Here is a 25,628-nt window from a genome sequence, read left to right as displayed (position 1 = left end):
GAGAGAAAACTAGACTTCTGCTCCTCCTCATGGCTCTGTTTACAGATTTTAAAAAATCTGGTCCTTGACGGGAGACTTTGACCAATCACAGTCATTTCAGAGAGAGAGAGAGCGTTCCTATTGGCTGTTGGCAGCTGTCAATCACTCGCAAACTCCGATCAAGCGGTCAAACTAGGCAGCGCTGATCACATATGAATTAATATTCTGTTACTGTAATGACTATTTCTCACCTCAAAAGTTTGCTCCAGTGTTTTGCTGCCGTGTCACAAACTTTCTCATTTTACAGCTAAACAGTACACTACAACATTTTATGCAACAAATAGTCATTACAGTAACAGAATATTGATTCATATTTGATCAGCGCTGCCTAGTTTGACCGTTTGATCGGAGTTTTCAAGTGATTGACAGCTGCTCAGAGACGACAAGGCTCCAGCTCGGCTCTGATTGGGTTGCAGATGCCGTTAAGAACACGGGGGGACACGGGGGGACACCAGAGGACACAGAAGCACATGATTTTTTTCAGATTACCTGTCTCATGCACTACTGTCAGGATATAGGACCATTTTATTAAAAACAAAATGTTTCATCATATTTGCTCTAATCTTGCCTACTGCTGCTTTAAACTAGCCAAGCATTAGTACACCCACTGTTTTGCAAAGCACAACCTGAGGGATATGTTTCCATTTGAATTTAGTCTCATCTGCTATGCCAGCAGCCGTGACATGAAATCCCAGTGGCCTGCAGCTCTGCCGCAAACATCTTTCTGGGATTCTGCTTTTGAAGAGACACCAGCATCACCTTTTTGAAAATTAAATGTGTAACACATCCAATTACCAATTTAAAACACATTTGAGAATTTATGGTGCAAAGGAGATATGGCTCACACAACACACAGTGGCACGTGAGAGCATGGGGTTTTAAACTCAGCTGTGCTTACATGACTTTTTGTCAGGCAACAGGGACTCTTCTGAGATCGATGGGGTTCTGTTGGGCTGGGTCCAACTGCTTATTGTGTAAGCTGTGCTCTTGATCACCAAGCTGAAATACTACCATTATGAGCACATTTAAAGCAGCAGTAGGCAAGATTAGTTAAGTTAACTAATCCAGGGCGGCTGTGGCTCAGAGGGTAGAGCAGGTTGGCCCACCAATCGGAAGGTCGGTGGTTCGATTCCCGGCTGCTCCGGCGTCACATGTCGATGTGTCCTTGAGCAAGACGCTTAACCCCAAATTGCTTCCAAAGGCATAGCCATCGGTGTGTGATTGTGTGAATGAGTATTTAGATTAGATCCTGATGGGCAAAGTTGGCACCTTAGCAGCCTCTACCATCAGTGTGTGAATAGGTGAATGCTGACATGTAGTGTAAAGAGCTTTGAGTGGTCGGAAGACTACAAAGTTCTCATTTTACAGATGATTCTGAAAACATTTTACACTGAGAAATAGTCATTACAGTAACAGAATGTTGATTCATATTTGGATCAGCGTTGCCTAGTTTGACCGTTTGATCAGAGTTTCAAGAGTGATTGACAGCTGCCTCCGTTGAATGAACAGCCAATAGGAACGCTTGCTCTCTGAAATGATCCGTGATTGGCCAAAAGTCTCCCATCACGGGCTTGATTTTCTAAAGCCTGAAAACAGAGCCATGAGGAGGAGCAGAAGTCTAGTTTTCTCTCAGAACACTTGAATTACAATATGCTGAAAGGTTATTATGGAATTGTCTTCCCTATGATGCAAAAAATATTCTACATACTGCCACTGTAACTCTAATGTACAGTCAGTGATTGCATGCTATGCTGCCTGTAAAGGGGTAGACGTGTGTGTAGTACAGTTTGTTGAGTTGGGATTACTACGGATCAAGTTAGACCCCATGTTATCGCTACTCTGGAGCAGTTGCTGATGACAGTCGGGAGATTAAAGCATACAGTTTTGTTGAGTTTGGATTCCAATTGTTTATTTGCTGATCCAGTTGCTGCTTGCTGTTGCCATTAAGATCATTTTGAACATGTTCAACATTAACGACTAGAATCTGGACCGTTGACATGACAGTTTTTGCAAAAAAAACCTATGGAACAATGTGTGTATGTTGTGAATAAGTCGTAATGCGTGGGCTGTAATGTAATGGTCCATTCCCAGCTTAATTGACTCCGGTGGCAAATACAGAAGCAACATTTCAGTAGATTAAAGCCACTGGGTGAAACATTTTATCTGCAGTGAAGAGATAAGGAGTGCTGTGGAAGAGGGCCTTTATGAGGGGATTTTATTTCGCTTTAATGACAGTGCTTAATATTTTATTCTCCGTTCCAGATCTGCAGCTGGTAAATCATTGAGCTGTCCATCACCAGCTTCGACATGGCCAAAAGGAAGATGGATAGCATCGGGAGGAGCGGGATGGTGGCCCTCATACTACTGTGTAATCTAGCAAAGGTAGGACAGCCTGCTTGCATCAAGCAAATACTGAAAATACACACACACAAAATATACTTCATTTAATACATTACATGTGTGAATAAATCACATTTGTCTATACTAGGTAGGGTCGCTGTGGTATACTGATTTCATGGTACAGCATGGTATGAAAATTGACGATTATCATACCAGGTACATTTGCTTATAAACCTGTGTGTGAGCATCTCCTTTCCGCTTTATCTCTTTCACACCAATGACCAGGGTCAGACCAAGGGTCAGACCAGGGTTATCTGAGCCATGTTCAACCTTTCTTTTGTAAATTCAAACCAGTCAACACGGGTTAATCCCTGGTCATGACAATTCAGATACGACCTGGGTCACAACCCGGGAGCAATACATGTCAATAAACTCAGGTGCTAGAGATGGGCGGGAAGGGTTACACCTCTGGAGGATTACAGAGAGAGGGGATGATCATCAATGTGTGCAAAAAATGTAAAATGTCACAGAAAGATGCATGCTTCTGGGATCATATGGTGTAATACAGTACAGCAAGTTTAGCTTTGTAAAAGGTTAATATGTTCTGTATTACCTGGTCCCTAATATATGCGAAAAGATACAGACAGCATACAGATTTACAGTATCCATCAATCAACACTCACAAACAGTTTTTCCTCTGTCTTACCATTTATCAAATTGACCCAATCGCAACGCAGAGCTTCAGTTACACTGCGCATGTGTCATACCCCGAGAGCCATGTCCGCCCCGTCACCCAGCCTGCTTCTATAGGCCATGCTGCTCTGTGTCGGAGCTCCACACACATCAACACACACACACAGCGGCGGTCAGTGAACAGCTGATCAGAGAGCCGCGGTGGAGACGAGTTGACGCCTACGCTCGTTGCTGTAAGTTAGTGCAACAAAACTTTGCAAGTGTAAAGCCAAGATCCGTTATTACACCTGTTCAACAAGCATAAACACGATGAATCGGTTAAACATGGAGGAAAGCAACGTTTCAATCTGTTCTGTCTGCTGTCTCTCATCCTCCACCGCTGCTGTTTACACAAGGAGAGCGCGTTAGCTCGGTGGCTAACAGCTAACTGTAAACACGTGTTATGTTATTTAGTTGAGTTGTGAATGACTTTAGTTCCCTCTAGTAAGCCGTGTTTCAGTGTTTAAGTGTTTCAGTGTTTGTGTCTGGGGAGTTTATTGTGAAGGAGGAACGAAGACGTGAAGCTGTAATGTGCTGTTATTGACGAGGCTGTAGACTACGGAGCCTCTGTGTTATTAATTTATTATCTTCATAAAGTATATAAGAGCAACGCAACCCTCGGCTACACAAGCTGAAACTAAAGCTGGCAGAAGGCTAGTAGTCAGACTGTTGAGGTTAGTTTGTCATGTTTCTTACTGCTAAACTGATCAGCTGGCTGAGACAAAGACCCTGGTCCGACCCACCTCTCGACCTGGGTCGCGAAGCCGAGTCAGTCAACGAAGGTTAACCCTTTAGACATTTAGTGACGAGCCGCTCCTCAGAGTTTTGCTCAGCGCCCCGTTATTTTAGAAGCTCACTGCTGATGTTGTTTTTTATGAAGTAGTTAATTCAACATGCTGTACTACTGCGAACATGTGAACTAACATGCTTTACACATGGTTTATTCATCTCCCTTTAAGGTACATTTTGAACAGATTAAAAAATGTGAGATTAATTCATGACTAATTGCAATTAACTTCTGGATAATCATGCAATCAATCATGATTAAATATTTCAATCAATTGACAGCCCTAGTTCTTACACATACTTCCATTAAAAAAAAGGTTTCAAGTTCAGTTATAATAAAGCGTTCAAACGCTTTAAGGGTCATTGTAACTGACAGTATTAATAGTAATTGTGTAATACCATATACCGTAATATTTTCTGAGATGGTTATCAAACCCTGAATCTCATACCGATGCAACCCTGATACTTGATAGTAGAAACTTTACAGATTATGTAGTTTATGTCAACTGTGTGTTAGTTTGTATTTCTGTAGGCTACTATTCAACTCTGACTTAATTTGACCTATTTAAACTTATTTATGTCAGTTTCAGTTTATGTTGGGGTTTTGTGAAGGATAAACAGTTACTTCAGGTATCGGCTATGTAATAAATAAGTTGGCATATCTGGATGGCAATACTTCTAGCACTAATTGATTTAATGGAAGCTTGTGTATGTTAGACTCCATTTCCTGGCATTCGAAGTAGGATTTAATGAACTGTTCCACGGAGTCAGAATACACAGCCCAAATTGAGTCTAGGCATATGGTTGCACACAAATACTTTTTCTGGAATGAAGCTCAGTGGCCATCGACTTTAAAATAACATTTATCTGCTGAGTTTGACTGCTCTGTAGTGTTTATGCTAGAGATGTTCCAATACCATTTTTTCCTTCCCGATACTGATTCCGATACCTGAACTTGCGGTATTGGCCGATACCGAGTACCGATCTGATACCAGTGTGATAAATATAATATCTCCGGCGCTTTTGGGCTGTCTTTGTGGAATTTATCTCTTCTTTGGAATGTGGTTCCAGCGTTTGCTGTTGCGGTTTGTCCATTTTTTTCCCCTTTGCTGTGGTGAAATCATTCAGTGGTGCTGAAATTGGCAACACCCCTGTAAACAGAACCCTTACATACTGTACATATCAACGTTTTACTTTATTTTTCACTGTGAAATATTGCCAAATGGCTGACATTTCCAAAATGCTGGCAGCAGCTGTTGTCACAAAAACACCCAGAGTTTTGTCTCTTTGCTTCTAAACTCTTTGCCGTTACCAGCACAGCACTGTTGTTGTTTGCTTTCGTCACATGATAAACTACCTGCAGTCAGTTCTTCACTGCTCTATAACAGTAGTTTCCAGTGGCAGCCATGATACATCCAGGTTGACAGCACAGTGAAGGCTGCTGTTTTGGAGCGGCAAAGAAGAATTGATTTTTTTTCTGGGTTAATAAATGATGGTAATGGATTGGGGCATAGACTGGCGTACTCACCGATATCCAATCCCGAATTTTGGGCAGTAATGGACGCATTTCCGATACTGGTATCGGTATTGGAACAATTCTAGATTATGTCCATGTCTTCTGTGAGACAAACCTCTCTTGATCAAAACAAGAAGTGAAAAGATTTATTCACCGTCTCTCCTTCCTTGCAGATTTTTGTGAAGGCAAGCCTGGAGGTGAATGAAACCCAGCAGCAGCATCCAACCAACGTCTACCATGAGATGGGACACACCAGGAACAAGATAGTTACAGCACAGTTTGAGTGCTATCAAAAGATAATGAGGATGATACCCAAGGCAGACAAGGTAGCTGGTGATGTTTCATGTTTCTGAACTTTAGAGCTGTCTAGGCCAAGTAATTGGAATACACTGCTTGCAATATTCTACACTTGTAATGCGGGCTTAGTGAAGTACGACAACATCCAATAGACTGGATAAGTCAATTATTGTAGTACCTCTTTTCTAAATAATTAATAGATTACAATATTTTTTAGTTACTTTATTAATTATATATTTGAAAATTCTTGCTGACACACCATATCTCCTAACACTTTTCCTGTGGTTTTAGAGCCCATGTGTATCGCACTTGGGATGGCTGGCTGTGTTGGACGACACCAAGGCGGGTGTTAACTCAGAGCAGCACTGCCCCGACTACTTCCAGGATTTTGATCCTTCAGGTAACATCTGTAGCTTACGGTAGCCTAAAGGTGCATTTTCACCAACTATGTTTGGTTTTCTTAAAAGTGGTATTCCAGCAATTTAGTATTGCACTTCCATTAAATTGGGGGGAACTTACAAAGACAGATCAATGAAATAATTGGTCAAAATCAAAGCAGCAGTAGGCAGAGATATCCTACCTTTAATTTAGGTTCAAACTCTAAAAATGCTGGACCCTACACTTCCCATAATGCAACTTAAGTTAAAATATAAATCAGCTGCAAAAAATAACCAAACGAGTGAATACTGACAGCAACATTCTTCTCAACCCAGCAGAAAAAATGTTGGCATTGTGCATTTCCTCAAACCACAGACTTTTGAATGTCGATGTTTCATAAATCCGTTTCATAAATCCGTTTCATATCACCCTCGTATCACGCTAGCAGAGACGCACAATAGTTACGTGGTTAACATTGTGAAATGTTTAGGCAACAAAACGACTTGGTTAAGGTTAGAAAAATGCATGAATGTGTTTATTCGGAGGTAAATTAGTTTTCCTACATCCTACAACAGGATATGCAGATGTATAATTAGATTCACTCCCACTAATCACTGCTCTCAATAGTTTCATGTGTATTAATGTCTGGTTGTGTGTCTTGGGGGAACTTTTTCTTGACTTGGGCTGCTAGGTCTTCAACCTGCTTTGCTGCAAATAATAAATACCAAGAAATATCCTCTTCGATTCAGCCTACCAGGATTGAGCTGTTCTTATAAAAACATGGCTTGTAGTATGTCAGAGCTACCAGTGTATGTGGAAGGTGGTTTGTCTTCATGTCTTTGTATCATTTTTACCTGCCAGAGATGGTTAACAAGATTTGCCACCGACAGTGGTCATTGGTTCCTGCATCCGGGAGAGCAACCGCACATGGACCAACTACACCCGCTGCAATGAACACACCAATGAAGGCAGAATGGTAGGTCACTTTATAAAATGGCAGTAATCAGCGCAGCCGCCAGGCACACGTGCATCACGCGCTGTGCGTAGGGCACCAAGTGCCGGAGGGGGCACAAACAGCCTGGCCATAACGCTGCAGTTTGCCACTGAGGTGTCGCGGGACCTCGCAGTAAAGGACAGCTCAGCTTTGGAGCAATAATTTGGCCTCTTTCCCAGTAAGCTAGTATGACATGTTTGGTATCACGGATTTGTTGCAATCTCAAGATATGATGCCACTGTATTTTCCACTATCTTAAAAAGTGAAACCTGCAACGGCCTTTAAATGACTGTAATGTTATGCCAGTCAGAATATCCACCATCATTTAAAAGTAGGCCAGAGGCCTGTACTACGAAGCAGGATTTAGGGTTAGCGAGGTAACTTCAGGGTTAACCCTTCAGGGTTTTTCAGTCCTACGACAATGGTTCGGGTAGATCTTCATGGTAACTTATGCTGAACAGCTAACCTGCTCCGGAGCAGGTTATGTTCCAGATAACAGATCAACTTGTATAAAAGCACCTGCCTACTGACCGATCAGAGCTCGGTGTGCAGATCATATGGTAATATTACAGAAGTAAGAAGAAGTTACAATCATAATCAAGACTACAAACAACGCAGTTTAAACTGCCAAGTGCGGAAATGACAGCTGGCTGTATGCTGTGGGTGTTTACCACTTTGAATTATGTTTTTATATTCATTTTTTAACTTGCTCTCAAGTCTGTTTCACAGAGACGGGGACGCAGCTGAAAGAAAGCTGAAATGGTCATACACGCCATAACATTGTCTAAGGGCACAATGAAAACGTGATTTATTTCATCCATTTATTCTGAAAGCTATTTATATATCACTGACCCATCTAGATGACTATATCTGACTTTTGGGTATTAGTTATTTTACACATATACACATCTGCATTTTTTTTCTTGAGCCAGCTGCCTTCCTGAATTTGGCAGCTCAACTGTGTTACTTTTAGTCTGGATTATGTGTTTAACTTCTTGGTATTGTCTAACTACTTTATAGTTTGCTCTTGGTTTGTAAAATGGTGTCACTCTGCTGACAGTAGACTTGTCCTGTTTGTGATTGTCAGATGCTGCAAACCCCGCCCCTTTCATGTGAACGTGCTCAGAGCCAGATGGAGAAACCCTGGGTCGATTTACCGATGTTGATAACCAGCGTTGTAGGACCGCTTAGCGGGATTGGTTGTTGGGTTAGTTAAACCAGGATAATGAGAAGATACCCTGGGTATGTTGGACTGGCTTCATAGTACAGGCAATGTGTTACTGTTACTAGTGCATTCTGGTCAGATTATTTCATTTTTGTTAATAAAAAATAGGATTTGATCTTTAAAAAATCTTGAGTCTCGAAAAAAAGGGGGTGTCTCACAATGAAGGTCAATATGGTATCTGTATTCTAAGCTGGTTAAGAGGCTACGTCAATCTTGCATGCACAAGAATAACACTGTTTAAGAACCCGGCAGGGAATGCTTTCCGAATGCACAAAAAAAATGTTTCGCACCAGGCTTCCCCATGTGCCAAAAGAGGTGGAGGAGCACCAGCTAAATCTTGCTGAGGGCCCCAAATTGGTCAGGGCCGACTCTGCATTAAATGCATAGAGAATACAAAGAAGTGAGACATTGTTAGCACTGACCGTTTAATTAGATCTCTGGGGAGTTACTGTACATTCGCAGTGATGCAGTGAAAGGCAACTAATGTCCATATCACAGTAGACAGTTATTTCTTACACATATCTTTAATTATATAACACAGTTGTACGCAAGTCTCACGCTCGTGTGAAATGACAAGGCTGAATTGTATGAATGATTCTGCGGTGGTCTGTGGGGCTTTAAATGTGCACTTTGTCCTCAGTGGCAAATAAAAAGACAATGAAACTAAATCACAACAAGTTGTTCTAGTTAAAAAGCTAAACATGAATTAATAAATTGATTAATCAATCAAAATAAATTGTGAAAGGGTATGAGAGTGTAGAACATGATGATATAAGTTAAAGATGATCATCCCCATGCTCTATTATTTCTCATAAATTGTTTCAATTTCTGGGTTGATACCATTTGTTACACAGATTGGGGATAAAGTTAACAACTTTTTACCATTTGATAATTGATCAAATTAACAATAATCCCTCCAAATACCACATTAAGATACCAAGACCTTGAGGAACACCATAGAAAAAGTCATGCTGTGATTTGGTTTCAAAAACGTTTGATATTTGGAGATTCCGGAAAGAATTGCATTTTTCGGGGATTGAATTGCTAGCTCTTCTGTTCTGTAAACAGATCAGAAACCCCCTTATTGTCAGTGTAGCTAGGAAAGCCATCCATCCTCTGAATGCTCTAGGTCTCTAGTCTGATCCATCCATCCTCTGAATGCTCTAGGTCTCTAGTTTGATCCATCCATCCTCTGAATGCTCTAGGTCTCTAGTTTGATCCATCCATCCTCTGAATGCTCTAGGTCTCTAGTCTGATCCATCCATCCTCTGAATGCTCTAGGTCTCTAGTTTGTGGCTGTAAAGTTTCATGAGGCTGTGATTATCCTAGAGGTCACCGCAGGTCATTTTATAAAGTGAGGTTAAGTTAAAGAAAATAGGCCTCACTATATGAAATGGCTACTAGGGGGATTAACATCATCACACATGAATATAATTGGGCTCATTGGATCCACAATAGTCTGTCCTGGTTGGTACCAATGGATTCCTCAGGTTTTTCTAGTTTCATATGATACCAGTATCTTCACTCTAGTTTGACAACTAAGTCTGCAATAACCTCTGAAAGACAGAATAGCGGCCAGGCCAGCTGGCGGGCTGTCAGAGTTTTAGGAGGTTAAAACATTAGATTTCATCATCTGGACACTATCCACAGCAAATGGTAATCGGGCCATTGCCGTATATATTGTACCTCGGTTTGGACCAAAGTGTTGATCAGTGGGAAATGAATAGTCTCCAGAATCATTGCATTACAACATTCTCTGGTGACCATGAATATCCATAATAAAATCTGACAGTAACCATTTGACATTTAATAAACTTAAAGTACACTTTAACATGGTTTGAACGTGGTCCTTACATAAATTAGAGGTTCACTGTAGGAGTACAGGATGTGAGTTATTTGCATTGCCTCACTAACATGAGTAGTCATTAGGAGACCCACATAATCTAATCTGTTCCTAATTCCTTCCAGACCGCAATGAATCTTTTCTACTTAGCGCTCATCGGACATGGCCTGTCACTGACCTCCCTCTTCATCTCCCTCGGGATATTCTTCCATTTCAAGTGAGTCAACAAACCTCATCGTAGCATGCTTTACAGACAGATATGTCCTATTGAATGCGTTAATTAATAGCACTGTGATGTGATGTTGCCTTTCTCTTCTTGCAGGAGTTTAAGTTGCCAAAGGATCACGCTTCACAAAACCTCTTCTTCTCTTTCGTCCTGAACTCTGTGATCACCATCATCTGGTTGACTGCAGTGGCAAACAACCAGGAGCTGGTGCAGCGGAATCCAGTGAGTTTACTTTTTCTCATGACTCTGAAAGTACAGCACAAGGAAATAGCAGAAGCAGAAATAAACAGCTACCTTCCACATTAATTCTGTGTGTGTTTTTCCTCCTCAGACGAGCTGTAAAGTGTCCCAGTTTATTCATCTGTACCTGTTTGGCTGCAATTACTTCTGGATGCTGTGTGAAGGGATATACCTGCACACTCTCATCGTGGTGGCTGTGTTTGCTGAGAAGCAGCACCTGATGTGGTACTATCTTTTAGGGTGGGGTAAGTCAGGATAACGTGTTGTGTAAATGGTTGCTCTCTCTGCTGTGATATGAAGTCCATCATTTTTTAGTAACGTTGGAGTCAGTCTCTTAATTTGAGTTTATTCAAACAGAGAAAGCAAGGTTTGGTATAGCTACTTAAGCACAGTACAGTATTGTAAGTACAAGAATAGTATAAACAGTTTTCTCAAACCACAATTGTACTTTAAAGGTCCTCATTATGAAATTCAGAGCATTTCTATTGCCTCCACATGGCTCTCAACATGGCAACGGCGGAGCTCAAGCCCTCAGGAAGAGCGCCAGGCTGTGAAGCGAATTTTCGTGGTGGCCAAACGGCGGTAGTACAACTTCTGTGTCCGTCACGTGACGTGATGCCATCGGGCCCAAAAATACTTTTTCCCATAGACTTCCATCAGAAAAGAGACATCTGTAACTCCGAGGATCATTTATTTTTTGATGTAAATCAACCTCCCAGTACGAACACTTGAATAGCCCTTATTTAAATCATCCATCCATCTATTATCTGTAACCGCTAACAAGCTAACAGTGTTAAATTGGGGGTAAGCGGAGGGTGGGCGCGTTGCTACCGCGACAACGCCGTCAGCTGTAACCGCAGTATGAGAGCAGTGCAGAGCGGCGGCCGTGAGCTCGCCAGTGGGGCACGCTCACATGCACTAAGGTGCACTAAAAGGCATGCAAAGCACAGAGAAGCTCTACAACACACACAGAGGGAGAGAGACTTCATTCTCTGCTCAGGTAGACATTACTCCTCTATATCCCTACATTACAAATAATTGTTTTTTGCTATATTAATGCTCTGATTATCACATTGAGAACATTTAAAGGAAGTGGGACTACATTAATTTTTAGCTTAAACTGCAACTGTAATTCATTTAATTTCATTTTATTTTGCAGGCTTTCCCCTCATTCCTGCTTCCATACATGCCGTCGCTCGAAGTTACTACTACAACGACAAGTAAGCATTCAAGTGCATGATCTATTACGGTTAATACTACAGCTTAATTACGACAATACGAAAATAATTATATAACAAGAATCAAAATTGAATGAAAAAAATGTTAAAACCCTGTCTAGAAAAGTGTTTCAAATGTGAGATGCAGCTTGGCCAACATAAGGTCACAGTAGTATATTCTGATAAGGTATAAAATGATCTGCTGTTTATCTGCACCTTGCAAAATTCAGCATTCAATCTCAGTGATAGCTTCTTTGATCAATCCCCCCCACTTAGTAGTTGATGCTAATTAATTTCTCATTAAAGCCATTGATCTGCATCATGAGTCAGCTGTCATGTGATGCACTGATAGTGTTGTGTAAACGTATCTCTGTTGTCCCTCTTTTCTCTGCTGTAGCTGTTGGATCAGCTCCAAAACATCGCTCCTCTACATCATCCATGGTCCCATCTGTGCTGCTCTTTTGGTAAGAAGTGTCAGTCTTTCCCCCAATCAATTAGAGCAAAGTAAATCACAGTCATGACTGATTTGTTCCATATTTCTCTTGGTTGGCTGTTTTTATTGCGCAATGAAGCAAAAAAAAAAAGGTCTGTTTTTGCCTTCTTTTGAGTGGACACTGTGGGAGGTCTGAAACCAGGACATGGTTTCCTAGCATGCATAATTGCGTTTATCTTGTGAAATCAATGCATCTGCCCCTGTGAGGGTCCACCCACTGGTCCCCAGGCCTATGTTGCATTCTAGGAATTCACCTAATCAGCACAGCCGGGCATGCTTCAGAGAAAGCTGGTCCCTTCAGACTCTCGCAGGACTAAATGTTCAGTGCTAAAACCGGGTTTCAGGCCCAAAAAAGGTCTTGCCGTTGTTTTGCTCATAATGGATTGCTTTTTGTTGAAACCTTACTCGTAATGGGCAGTATAGGAATGGAATGATGTGGCAGATAACTTTTTGTTTCATTTCAAAATACTAAGAGTCAGCGTCTGTCAGGTGAAACACAATCTATTATATATTGTATGGCTGTCAATCTATTGAAATATTTAATCGTGATTAATTGCATGATTGTCCATGATTAATCGTGATTCATTTGCAATTTTTGCATTTGGTCATGCATTTTTTATCTGTTCAAAATGTATCTTAACTGGAGATTTGTCAAGTATTTAATATTCTTATCCACATGGGAGTGGGCACATATGCTTCTTTATTGCTTGTTTGGATTTATACCATGCAGAAGGAACAATACTGTATTTTAAACAAAATTAAAACGAACAGAAAAGCATGTTTAGAAGTGGCGGTGACTTTAATGCTTTGTTTGGGATTTCCCCCACACCTATGGCTTTCTTCATTAATCGTGATTAATTGCAAATTAATTACACAATTTTTTATCTGTTCAAAATGTATGTAAAAGTATTTAATCCTCTTATCAACATGGAGTGGGCAAATATGCTGTTTATGCAAATATATGTACATATTTATTATTGTAAATCAATCAACAACACAAAACAATGACAGATATTGTCCAGAAACCCTCACAGGTACTGCATTTAGCATAAAACAATATGCTCAAATCATAACATGGCAAACTGCAGCCCAACAGGCAACAACAGCTGTCAGTGTGTCAGTGTGCTGACTTGACTATGACTTGCCCCAACTGCATGTGATTATCATAAAGTGGGCATGTCTGTAAAGGTCAGAGGTCAAGGGACCCCTTTGAAAATGGCCATGACAGTTTGCCCTCGCCAAAAGTTAGCGCAAGTTTGGAGCGTTATTTAGCCTCCTTAGCACAAGCTACTGTAGTATGACATGGTTGGTTCCATTCCTTCGTTTTTTTAGTTTCATATGATACAATTGTGTTAATTTGTTAAAGAAATTAGTGGCGTTAGAACAAATTTGCTTTAACGTGTTATTGCTTTGACGTTGACAGCCCTAATGAAAATGTAGCATCCACGTGCCAGATCGTGAGCATGCATCCAAGAGGAAGCTACGAAAATGGCGGACACAGCATCGAAAAGACGTATATAAAGCGAGGCGAAACGCCAAGCGGCAAATTGTGTTAATTTGTTAAAGAAATTAGTGGCGTTAAAACGAATTTGCGTTAACGCATTATTATCGCACTAACGTTGACAGCCCTAATATATATTATTATTTAAAGGGAGGGACTGTCATAGATATGATTTCAAACCTGTAGCCATCATTAAATATCATCATGTTATTTCTACCTTTAACTGTCTGCCCAGGCTTAGTTATACTATTCATGAAGATGGTGAATTTACAGTTTATCCGAGGTAAACCTTTAACCAGCTGACAGCAGCTAATAGCCAGAATATTATGCTGATTTATTGATGTCCTCTCTGCTGCTATCCCCCCTAGGTCAATCTGTTCTTTCTACTAAACATTGTGCGAGTGCTCATCACCAAACTGAAGGTGACCCACCAAGCAGAGTCTAGTCTCTACATGAAAGCCGTGAGGAGCACACCCTCATCCTGGTGCCTCTTCTGGGAATTCAGTATGTCCTGCTTCCCTACAAGCCAGAGGGACGGGTCTCCTCTGAAATATACGACTACATCATGCACATACTGATGCATTACCAGGTGAGCAGTGGTCAATGTGAAGGTTTGAGTTGCATGTTTTTTTTATTTTCATTTGATTTGTAATTATTATTGTGCCATGCATAAATAATATGCCCAGCCCAAACATGCTGACAAGACACCACTATTTAGAGAATAAAGACAGAAAACAGAGTAGCAACATAAATTACAAATAATACTAAACTAATGAACCATCCTGACATTTTTTCCAAGCTTGAGAAACAAAGGTAGCCAATTTATAAGCATTACAATTAAATTCCATTCTGTCATCGTCGGTGCACTAAAACATTTCTGGACTTTTTAATTAAAACATATATTCTGAATTCATCATAGTATGGATAATACCAAAAAAAATGATTAATTTTGAACTTCTGCTATTTTGCATAATTCACACAATCTGGTGTCCCTGGATGTTTTAATCTGCCAATTTCAAGGGCCACATGAAGGATTCTGTTCTAAACTGTGCAACTAAAGACCTTTGACTCCTTGATAGCGATGCACCGATACCGGGCCGATACTGACTCAAGTAGCTGGATCGGATATCAGTGACAGTGGGGCCAGTATATTCAATTCAATTCTATGTTTATATACTATATACATTATATACTGGAATTTCAATTCAAGTTTTGGCCAATTTATTGCTGCATTACAAAAGTTTACACTTGATTTCTGTTAGTTTTGATAATATTTTACGAAGTTGCTGGTGTATGATATATTATTTGGATTAATAAATAACAATTCAGTACATTTATATCTGTGTATTTTATTTGCAAGGCTACATGTTGTTTTACAAGATAGGAAAGCGATGTTTAAGTCAAGCAAGTCATAATTGTGCTTGATTTTAATGTTTTTGTAATTTTGTGTTTAACAATATATCTTTCAACCATTTTTTCTTCAAATCTAAATCTAGTAACTTTCTTCTGATTGTGTTCCTGCTGCATGATACATTATTACTATACATATCTTGTAATTCAGCTTCCTCAAAAACAGCATGAAGTTCTGTAGCCCATGGAGAGTTCTCAAAAAAACTCCAAGAAAAAATCCAAAAGAGTTCAACCTGTATGATTTTACTATGACTTTCCCAAAACTGCATGTGATTATCATAAAGTGGGCAGACCGTTGGTTCCCATAGAACCCATTTTTATTCACATTGAGGTCAGAGGTCAAGGGACTCCTTTGAAAATGGTCATGCCAGTATTCCTCACCAAAATTTAGGGCAAGTTTGGAGCGTTATTTAAACTTCTTTGACATGGTTGGTACCTTAAGTTTCCTAGTATTCATAATATCTTCACTCTGACTTAAAAACTGAGCTCGCTACAACCTCCAAAAGATTGATTGCGTTAAAGAAAATAGTGTTAATTACCGTGTTCATTTTGACAGCCCTAATACAAACTATGTATGCATGTTCTCCCCCTGTTAGCGTGGGTTTTCTCCGGGTGCTCAGGTTTCCTCCCACAGTCCTAAGACATGCAGGTTAGGTTCATTGTTGACTCTAAATGTCCCGTAGGTGTGAATGTGAGTGTGAATGGTTGTCTGTCTCTATGTGTCAGCCCTGCGATGGACTGGCGACCTGTCCAGGGCTACACCCTGGACAGGTCGCCAGTCCCCGCCTTCGCCCAATGTCGGCTGGGATCGGCTCCAGCCCCCCCGCGACCCCTAACGGGATAAGCGGTTGCAGATGGATGGATGGATGGATAATACAAACTATGTCCTACTTTCAACAGAATCATTACTTAGGACAACTTTCTCCTTGGTCCCAATTTTTTGATTACCTTCCAAAATTGTTGTGGATTACTGGTAATAAAGTAATCAAATCTTAATGGTCTGTCCTTTCCAAATGTCCTTTTATAGAATTATAAATTCTTATCAAACACCTCTCAATCGTTGTCAACTCAAGAGTCATTACACCTAGATATTCCCTTCTTCTGCCATTTTCCTTTCAGTCCATCCTTTTAGGTGGTAGTTCCAATAAGGATGGTGCTCCTTCTCTATTGATGAGCTTTACTTTGATTACATTTTATAGGTTGACATTTATCATTTCTAGTATTTCTGGTGGTGTTTTGTCCAGACGACCAGCACCTAGACTATGTGATGAGTTTTAGTTGTGGCCGAGTGATTGTAGCCAGCTTCTTAGAACATTTCCATTTTATGAACACATAAATAGCTGTATGTTATGTCATGCTTTTCAAATGCATGCAGAGTATATTTTAGAATGCTATTGAAAGTTTAAGGGCCTGCTGTACTGCAGTGTCCCTGTGCACTATTTATGAAGTCCTGTTTGTCCTTGTAAGATGTATATCATTTATTATGAAACTTGGTGACGTGTTAGGGGCTCTTTCCTCCCAATGCCAGAGACATGTATTTGACTAAATGAACTGTTGCCTGTACATAAACCACATCTTAGCTTTCAGCAACCGCCGAGCATTCCCCACTGGCCTCTGACCAGGCTTTGTTTATGTTGTAGCGCAGGGAAGAACAGCAGGAAGGAAGGCATGAATTATCTGAGCTGAAAGGGGGCTAAAATCAGTTGGATGTTGGCGAGGTGTTATCTGATCATCCTGAGCCTGTCCCAGCATGGCCAGTGTGGGGGGGGGGGACATCTTGAGCAACGGGCTGAATAAGCTCACAAGATGTATTCAGTTTGATCTCTACGTTTCCCTCCTTCACAGCACCTTAGTCCTTAAAGTATCACCGACAAACAAGTGACTGTTGATGATGTTATGCTGACTTCTTTGTATTCTAATCATCTCTCCTTTTCATGTCTTTCATTTTCTGAATTTCAGGGTCTGCTGGTGGCCACCATCTTCTGCTTTTTCAACGGAGAAGTAAGATGGGGTTATGCCCATTCACTATGTTTTTTTTTTTTTTTTAGACCTGCATGCACACATGCACACACTCATCCACACTTCCCCCTTTGTGATCAGGGAGAGAGGAGGCAGCTTCCTCTGCATGACCCGCTGAGCAGGGATGGTGAATTAGTGGAATGTTTTGACTGGCCCAGTCCTCCAGGGCTTTGCTGGGGACTAAACATTGTTTGCTGTTGGCAAGCAGCCAAGGATTTGTACACTGATTGCTATCAATTATTCATGTGATTGATCTATAGCTTGTTTTCGCCTGAAGCGAATGTCTTACAAGATCCAACTGAATAACTCCTTAACGTACGCTGTTAAAGAGGACCTATTATGCTTTTGCGCTTTTATTCAGTTCCCTTTAGTGCGTTTTATAGTTTTTTGTGCATGTAAAAGGTCTGCAAAGTTACAAAGACCAAACGGAGTTACTCTACCCACAGAAACACTGCTCCTGAACTGTCTGAAATACCTCACTTGAAGTCCCACCTTTCTTCCCTAACACGGGTGATGTCACCAAGTAATAAATTAGCATAATACCTGCACTCAAGCAAAGATAGTTAGAGCGGGAGCTGGAGCGGAGTCCGAAGAGTCCAAGAAGACCAATCACAACAGAATGGGTCGTTATGAGAAAAGTCGAATGTTTTTTGAACATTAACGCAGGTAAACATTCAAGGAGAAACCCCAGATACAAGTATGAACATATAAGCACAATAGGTCTTCTGTAATAAGGGGTAACACATAGTGGAGCTGTGCTATTACATGTACAATCTTTTTCTGCCTGTAAACATAGTCATTGTTATGTCTATATATGGGAATGTAGGCACATAAATTGTATATACAGTATATGGATCTTGGGACCTTATTTGGAAAAAAAATACGGTAGTCAACGGCGAGAAACAAATAATTTTTTTATCCCTGTCTCGAATTGCACAATGGAATCACACATTTGTCAATTTAAAACATCGTTTTACAATGTCAAGAAGGTCTGAGTTCGTCGTGGGTTTCTAGTAGTATCATTTAGTTTTTGTGTGAAACCGCTATGTGAACTCACATCTCTCATCTCGCACTACATACGTCACCAACGCTAGCTAGCTAGCTAACTTAGCTATAACCCAAGCACAAATGAAACATTATCTTACCTGATGTGTTTTATCAGCAACTCCTGCTCTTTTTATCATTCTGGGACGAGAAAAGAACGAGCGAGACCCGATGATTTTGTGAGTACAACCAGTAGGAAACACAGGGCATAGTAGCTTCAGCGAGAGAGACGCACAATGTGCGACTTTTGAGTGTGTTGTCTTTCTAATCCGTACTTTCAAAGTCGTACACTACAACAGTTTTACAACAAATTTGCAACTTTCTGACTTGCAAAATTATGTTTTAAATTGACAAACACGTGTGATTCACGGTGCAATTCAAATGTGATCAAACAAATATTTGTCTCTCAACATTGGACTATTGTTAATTTTTTTTCCGATGTAAGCGGACTCTCGCCCCACTATTTGACCACCTGAACTGGCTGCACACCCTGCGTGCTCTTATTGGCTGGGGGTACACCCCCCACGTGGGCCAAAGGCTTTTTGTAGACGCCAGAAGCGTCCTGAGTAAATAAAAATAATAAGAAAAGAGAAAATTGAGCGGAGCGCTGCAGTGTCTCTGCAGGGTCTCTGCAGAAACAGACCCCAACCACACACTGCTAGTGGGGCAGCAGTGATGATTGAGAGGGATTCTTTTTGTATCAGTACAAACATTGTTTTTTTGTTTTTTTTTAAATATATACCTTTATACCGCATTATCATACCTCTTTTTAAATGCATAAAGCATAGTCGCGTCTCAAATAATGATCTTAATATGTCGAAATGTGGTTTCTCTGGTCTAGGTCAAGCTGGTTCTGAGAGGCACTGGAACCAGTTCATATCCAGTTTGGGAGCAGCGTAGGAAACCACTCAGATGCCCTAGCGTTCAGCCTCCTACACAGCTTCCTCCCATCACAGAGGTACAGGGTTGCTACAGCATCGACAGCCACACAGAACACATGAACGGCAAGGGCTGCCACGACGCCGACGCCTCTACTCTTAAAGTCAGACAGCCCCTTCGCCTGACAACAACACTCCTCCAAAGCCCTGCCGCCCCACTCTCCCCCGTTAAAACCTGCCAGCATGGTTGGAGCACGTGTCAAACAGGGAAACTCGCCTCTTCCTTTAGTTACAATAACGGGGACAATGAGTGAGGAAACGGATTGTACTACTCAAGCCACCTGAAGGAAATTGTCACCTCTTGTTACACCGACACAGGCCCCTTAATAGTACTGTACGGTGAGCTCCATACAACTATTCCTGCGCTGTGTTTTGTCTACAATTTTGACACTGAACTGCTTCCCTTGACCTAAGATGCATTCTGATAATCACAATATTGTTGCGATTCTTTTCTGCCTGACAAAGTTGTTTTAAATGGCTGAATATTAACCGCTGACTGTCCTTTTGGGGTCAATGTTGTGCACAAACGCCTTTGGTTACACTGTAAAACAATTTGACATGGTTAGTGCCAAACCAAGAAATCCTTGCCTGCCTAATCTATTTTTTTTTATTTTCAGTACAAAATCAGAACGAAAATAGGACGTCTAACAGGTGCATACTAATATATTAAAGTTATATTATATACTTTCACATGTTAAACTTAAGTTATCTGACCGTTTATTCTTGTTTATTAAATAAAAATGAAATAAATACCCTACAGTATTATTAAGACATGCTAAATTTGTTTTTTTAAATGAGTCAAATATGACTTGTTTCCAGCTTCATGTAAACGTTTCAATGTATTTCCTGTTTGTTTCTAGTGTGCAACTAATGCAGATGATTGACAGAATCATACGTTTAGCTTGCAAGCTTCTTTTATAGAGATTAATCAGGCTAATGTTTGAACCCACATGGTAGGTTGTAATGTAACTGTTAACACAATATTTATCACCAATAAGCCATCTTGAAATCACATGTAGTCCAATATCTACTCACTACACTTGAATGTAATAGTGCAGTTTGAAGAACCTGGCTCTGAACCTACAGTATATGTGTCACATTCCCATTTCACTGCTGTCTTTAGCCTTACTCCTCTCAGAGTACTTAGATAGAAACACTACATAAGCTTTACCAAGTGTTTAGACCGAAAACAGCACTGTGTTACCAATTCAGGGGGAGGATAAAATGTGATCCAAGAAGGCCAGTTTGAGTGATACATCCATGACTTTTAAAGGATAGGTTTGTATTTCCAAGTCCATTTAATACCAATACTCACATGCCATTTTAAAGGTGTTATTGGTGGCGTAATAATTCCTTCTGTTTCGTATTAGCCGTGAATCAATCCCTTCATAGTGCAATGTATGTTAGAACCTGGGGGACAAAACCCACAGTCCTTGTTCAGTGCAAAGTACAGCCGAAGCTAATGTTGTTAGCCAAATCAAGTGAGTATATTTGTGCTAGCTACTTGCCAACCAGTAACTCTTTCAACAAACATATAGTATCCTCATACAACGGTTCGTAGGAATATCTACAAAAGTTTTGTTATTTTTCATGCGCTTTGGTTCGATTGTCCAGCACAATCAAGCATCAGTGCCACCTGTGCAAGCCCCTGGCGTGTTATGCAACACAATGACTTGTTAGGTTAGGAAAAGATCGCAGTTTGGGTTAAAATAACTACGGAAGTAAGTCAATGTTTGGATTAAATTAAGAAGTGGCGTTACTTAAGTACAAAATTTACTTGACAAATAAGTCAACGTCTGGGTTAAAATAGACACTACAGGAAGTTGGCGTTACTTAAGTATGGAAGTTACGTAACAAATAAGTCAACAGCTGGGATAAAATAATAACTACGGAAGTGATGTTATTTATATCGGAAGTTACGTAACAAATAAGTCCAAAGTTTGGGTTTAAAATAACTATGGAAGTGGCGCTACTAGGTACGAATTTACGTAACAAATAAGTCAACGTTGACTTCTAGCTTCACTCAGGACACAAACAGCGGTTCTCCCTGGAAAGTCCGGGTGTTTTCTCGACCCACCAGTCCACCCTGACTTCCTCCCTACTTGGACTTATACTGCATCACATCACAAGTATGTGGATTAAATTACAAATTGATTTTGTGGGTTATACAATGCAAATACAAATGATAGTGCATTACTTTCGTAGGTATGTGAACATTGCATGAGAACAGTCTGACGTGGCATGTGAGTACAGTACTGTGTTCAGATAGACTGAAGAAATTCCAAACCCCTCCTTCAAGGCTTATCCAAACAGCAGGGAATTATAGTACAATGAGGACATATTCTACAACTCTGAATAGTAGATCATGGTGGGAATCATTTTATCCTCTGTCTAGATGTGTACAGTAGTACCATTCTTTAAAAGGAATTGCACTTGCACCTATTTGATTGGCCCAATGCCAGTGCGTCTCCAGAGGATGCTGGATTGTTATTGCAGCAAAAGTTGAGTCAGGTTGGAATTTTTCTTGTAGGACGACCGCTGCATTTTTGTTTAGTTTTTTGCCAGAGCCTGCTGCGGACAGCGCAGTGAGGGAGATCCGTTTTTAGTGCTAATGTCAGTCTGAACACGCCTTATTCAGAAGTGATGATATTATCACGTCTCACCAGAAGCTGTACCAAAAAAACAATACTGCAAAAAAATAATTCTTTGTAAAGCATTTAGCCTAAAGCAGGGTAGTGTCTAAACCAGGTCAGAAACCTTTGACAAGTTCTGTCATTTCATCCACACAAACCAGAAACTTGATGTACTTTTTTTGTCTTTATTTTTAGAACATGTTGAACACGCCGTTCCACATGGCTGGGAACATAAGTCACTATCAGCTGATGTAAATATTTTTTTGTAAATCTAGCGTTTCTTGAGAAGAGTGCAAGTTTAACAGTGTAGTGTGTGTGGGGTGTGCGCATGATTTATACAGTATAAAAGTATTTATGAGTATATTATACTCAGGACACATTCAAACCAGAAGCAACAGTCTTATGTGACAGTGTGTGGGACGTGATAAAGATGTTGTTTCTACCTGTGTGTTTTCAAAAGGGAGGTTGGGAAACTGGCTGGGGTTACAAGCTGCTGGTTCTTTCTGCCCTTTTTTTCTACCATCATCCTGGTGGAGTCTCTCCCCTTTTTATTTTGCCATTGTAAGTGAAGAAGAGAAAGTATAGTGATACTTTTCTCTCTTCACTTACAATAGGCAAAATAAAAAGGGGAGAGACTCCACCAGGATGATGGGTAAGTTATCATGCCATATTACCAGAACAGACATAAATATGTTTTCTGAAACAAATAGTGTGAGTCTGATATGTGAGGATTCTTCCAAAGGGCAGGTTTTCTTTACTGTTTCAATGAAGAGTATTGAAACAAAAGTGTACATTCCTGTGTCACAATTTTTCTAAATAATTTTCTTTTCTTCCAGTCAGCAATCGTATATTTGGGGATGGGTAATTTTTTGTATAATGATTTTTGAATGTCTCAATATTCTCATCATTAATACAACTGTGATGACTTACAGCACTTGGTTACTCACACAACAAGTAAAGTGATATATTTTTTAAGAAAAATATTATTTTCCCCCTCTGAAAAAAGGTGTTCTTCTGCCAATGTTTGAGGTAAACGTTACATTTCAGACACAGGGATATACTCATAGTATTCTAAGCAACAGGTATCAGTATCACGCATACAGTTTTTTTATGTCAGATCTGCAGGACAGTTCCTCAACAGAATCATAAAGCTTTCATTTATGGCAGTCACAGTTCTGATTTGCAGCAAGCGATTCAAGTACATTATGAAGTCTTCATAAGTCATTTACTGTGTAGTAATACACCATATTTTTTTATAACAGTGGAAAAGCCAGAGACTTAAGGCAAATATAACTCCTTTATGTACCATTTACGTTGTGTATTTATGTGTGACACATTTTCATATATGACTCCAAAGGGTTTGTGAAGTCCCCTGTGACACTTTGGTGACATGTTGTATAGTATGACAGAAGCATTAAGGGCAGTGTCTGTAGGTTTTCTTTATACTGTACTGTATTTAACTTTGGTAGTCCACTGCTGTTTGAATGTAACTGGTTGTTCTGTGAAAAAACATATACATTTATATTTACATACAATGTGTCTTTTTTTATTATTTCACTGAATTAGACAATGTTGCTATCTTGTGTGAATCTGCATCCTAATACTGTATAGCACAGCACCATCTGTCAGCTCCAGTATTTCTTTTTTTTTTTGTCTCTATTGTGAGACTATACTGCACAATATTGCTGAACACGCTCTAGCCGTGTTTCCATTCAATGGTCAAGCACATTTTAAGTGAATTTTGCAGAAAAGAAATGCGAAATAGGCGCGTTTCCATCAACTGCTTTGGAGCGAATAAACTCGGCCACAACATAGTTTGTTCAGAAGTTGGTGCTATAGACTACGCATGGCTGTAATCTGCCAATAAACAGAGTAGATGAAGAAGTAGAGGTTGTGAATCGGAAACAAAACAAGACAGTTTTGCTATCTAACCATCTACTTTAGAAAAATAGAGAGAGGTCTACAGAAAGTTTGAATCGTTCTTTCATGTCAGCTGGTATTGGCAATGTTTCATGTTAGCCGGAGATAAAGACAATTATTCACACGTTATGGGAATATCCGAGAAGACCGCAGAAACAGCTGATCAGTCCTGAGTTAAATATTCACTACGTTAGAACATATTTAGTATTTATTTTGTTTCCATAATTCATTTAGCCCATCAATTCTTTTCTGACAAAGGCAAAAACCACCTCAAGTGAGTGTAAAAACTTTTTTGTGCAATTGAAGTTTTATCATTTTTTTTGCCGTTTCCATACAACTTCTCTAATATGATACTTCAAAAGGCATATCAAATTTGTGCTAAATGCAGTACCTGTGAGGGTTTCTGGACAATATACTGTATGTCATTGTTTTGTGTTGTTCATTGATTTACAATAATAAATATATACATATATTTGCATATAGCAGCATATTTGCCCACTCCCATGTTGATAGGAGGATTAAATACTTGACAAATCTCTCTTTAAGGTTCATTTAGAACAGATACAAATATGAGATTAATTTATGATTAATCACTATTAAATGTTTAATCAATTGACAGCCCTAATAGATAGATATTGGTGTATGACTCCTTATCATTTAAATAAAGTTTGACCCCTTGATTTCTGAATACTTTGCTAAATATTGTAACATATCTATTATGAAATATGTGATCTTCACCTGGACACTGAATAATATTTTCATTCTTGGGAGCTCCTCAAACCACGAATACCACTGTACATTCATTTGGAATTTGGAAGTAATATTATACATTCAAAAGCAAGACAGTATGGGGCTTAACAATATAAATCATTGAGACTGTTACTGTAATAACTCACATGCTGTTCTGAAAGCATACATTATTAATATAAATTTCAAATGAGTGCGGCCCCCATGGAATATTTAGTGGTTTAATATTATTTATGAAATGATAAGATTGATGCAGGAATGCTGGATTATGCACTAGTTGCATATTTTGCCATTGCACAATAATACCAACACACTCCATCCCCAAGCTTCAGAAACACATTCACAAATAGATCCTAATGATTTGTTGTCTTTTTTTGCCCAGTATTTGCTTTAAAACAAAGAAATCCATAACACAGCAGACAGCACGACTCCTCCTACTCTCCACAACAATTTCTTCATACTGTCATTTCACAAGCTGCTCTCAGATGAGTTCAAAAGTTCATACACAGCTGTCCAACTGTAGAACAACACAAGGCTAAAGACATGTTTCCACCACCAGCCCCCTCTGTATCCCTTTTTGTCCAATTAGAACTCCCTGTACCACTCATTTACTACCGCTCGACTGCCTCAAACCAGCCCGACCTGACATACGGAATTTCTAACTTTTCAGCATGTGGTAGAATAGATCGAAGTCACAACATGTCACCTGAGCAAAAGTTCAAAAATGTAAGATTTTCACATGAAAGTGTTTGAGGCACACATTTCCTGTAGCTCTATGTGAACAAACATTTCATGTATTTTTCTCTGTGGCTTGTCTCTTCTGTGACCTGAATATGTAAGGCTGCACACCACTGGCTGCTAACTAGTAAGGGGTGGCTGCTTAAGGCGCTGTCGCCTGCACTTAGCCTCAAAAGCAGTGATACATGTGTATGCTGCACAACATGGGGGCTATTACATTGTTCTCTCATTTACACTTCTAGACTGGAGTGAGAGAGTACTTTCTTCCATGCACGGATATAAATAGATGAGGATTAGAGCACCATAAAATGAATGCCATAAAATATTCCAACATGTTAACTTCAGACTGAGT

General features: G+C 39.9%; 1 protein-coding gene and 1 long non-coding RNA gene across 2 annotated transcripts in view; both read left to right on the top strand.

The window, feature by feature from the left end:
• LOC119500116 (calcitonin gene-related peptide type 1 receptor-like) overlaps nucleotides 1-20,022 on the top strand; it is a 40,811-nt gene extending 20,789 nt beyond the window's left edge. Inside the window, 19 exon segments of the mRNA XM_037789613.1 lie at nucleotides 2,302-2,421; nucleotides 5,587-5,713; nucleotides 5,716-5,739; nucleotides 6,002-6,010; nucleotides 6,013-6,039; nucleotides 6,042-6,110; nucleotides 6,950-6,969; nucleotides 6,971-7,000; nucleotides 7,002-7,064; nucleotides 10,276-10,367; nucleotides 10,473-10,501; nucleotides 10,504-10,598; nucleotides 10,708-10,861; nucleotides 11,776-11,836; nucleotides 12,231-12,297; nucleotides 14,196-14,297; nucleotides 14,300-14,416; nucleotides 17,197-17,238; nucleotides 19,142-20,022. Coding sequence (XP_037645541.1) covers nucleotides 2,347-2,421; nucleotides 5,587-5,713; nucleotides 5,716-5,739; nucleotides 6,002-6,010; nucleotides 6,013-6,039; nucleotides 6,042-6,110; nucleotides 6,950-6,969; nucleotides 6,971-7,000; nucleotides 7,002-7,064; nucleotides 10,276-10,367; nucleotides 10,473-10,501; nucleotides 10,504-10,598; nucleotides 10,708-10,861; nucleotides 11,776-11,836; nucleotides 12,231-12,297; nucleotides 14,196-14,297; nucleotides 14,300-14,416; nucleotides 17,197-17,238; nucleotides 19,142-19,492 — 1,554 coding nt within the window. The 5' untranslated portion in view covers nucleotides 2,302-2,346 and the 3' untranslated portion in view covers nucleotides 19,493-20,022.
• A 1,163-nt stretch (nucleotides 20,023-21,185) lies between these two features.
• Nucleotides 21,186-23,494, top strand: LOC119500123. The gene is made up of 2 exons (XR_005209552.1): nucleotides 21,186-22,455; nucleotides 22,506-23,494. It is a non-coding gene; the product is annotated as an uncharacterized LOC119500123 (long non-coding RNA).
• The last annotated feature ends 2,134 nt before the right edge of the window (nucleotides 23,495-25,628 follow it).

The sequence above is a fragment of the Sebastes umbrosus genome, chromosome 13 (assembly GCF_015220745.1).
Source record: "Sebastes umbrosus isolate fSebUmb1 chromosome 13, fSebUmb1.pri, whole genome shotgun sequence".
In the NCBI taxonomy this organism is placed as follows: Eukaryota; Metazoa; Chordata; class Actinopteri; order Perciformes; family Sebastidae; genus Sebastes; species Sebastes umbrosus.
The sequence above is the reverse complement of the archived record's forward strand: the minus strand, read 5'-3'. Positions and strand labels throughout refer to the sequence as shown.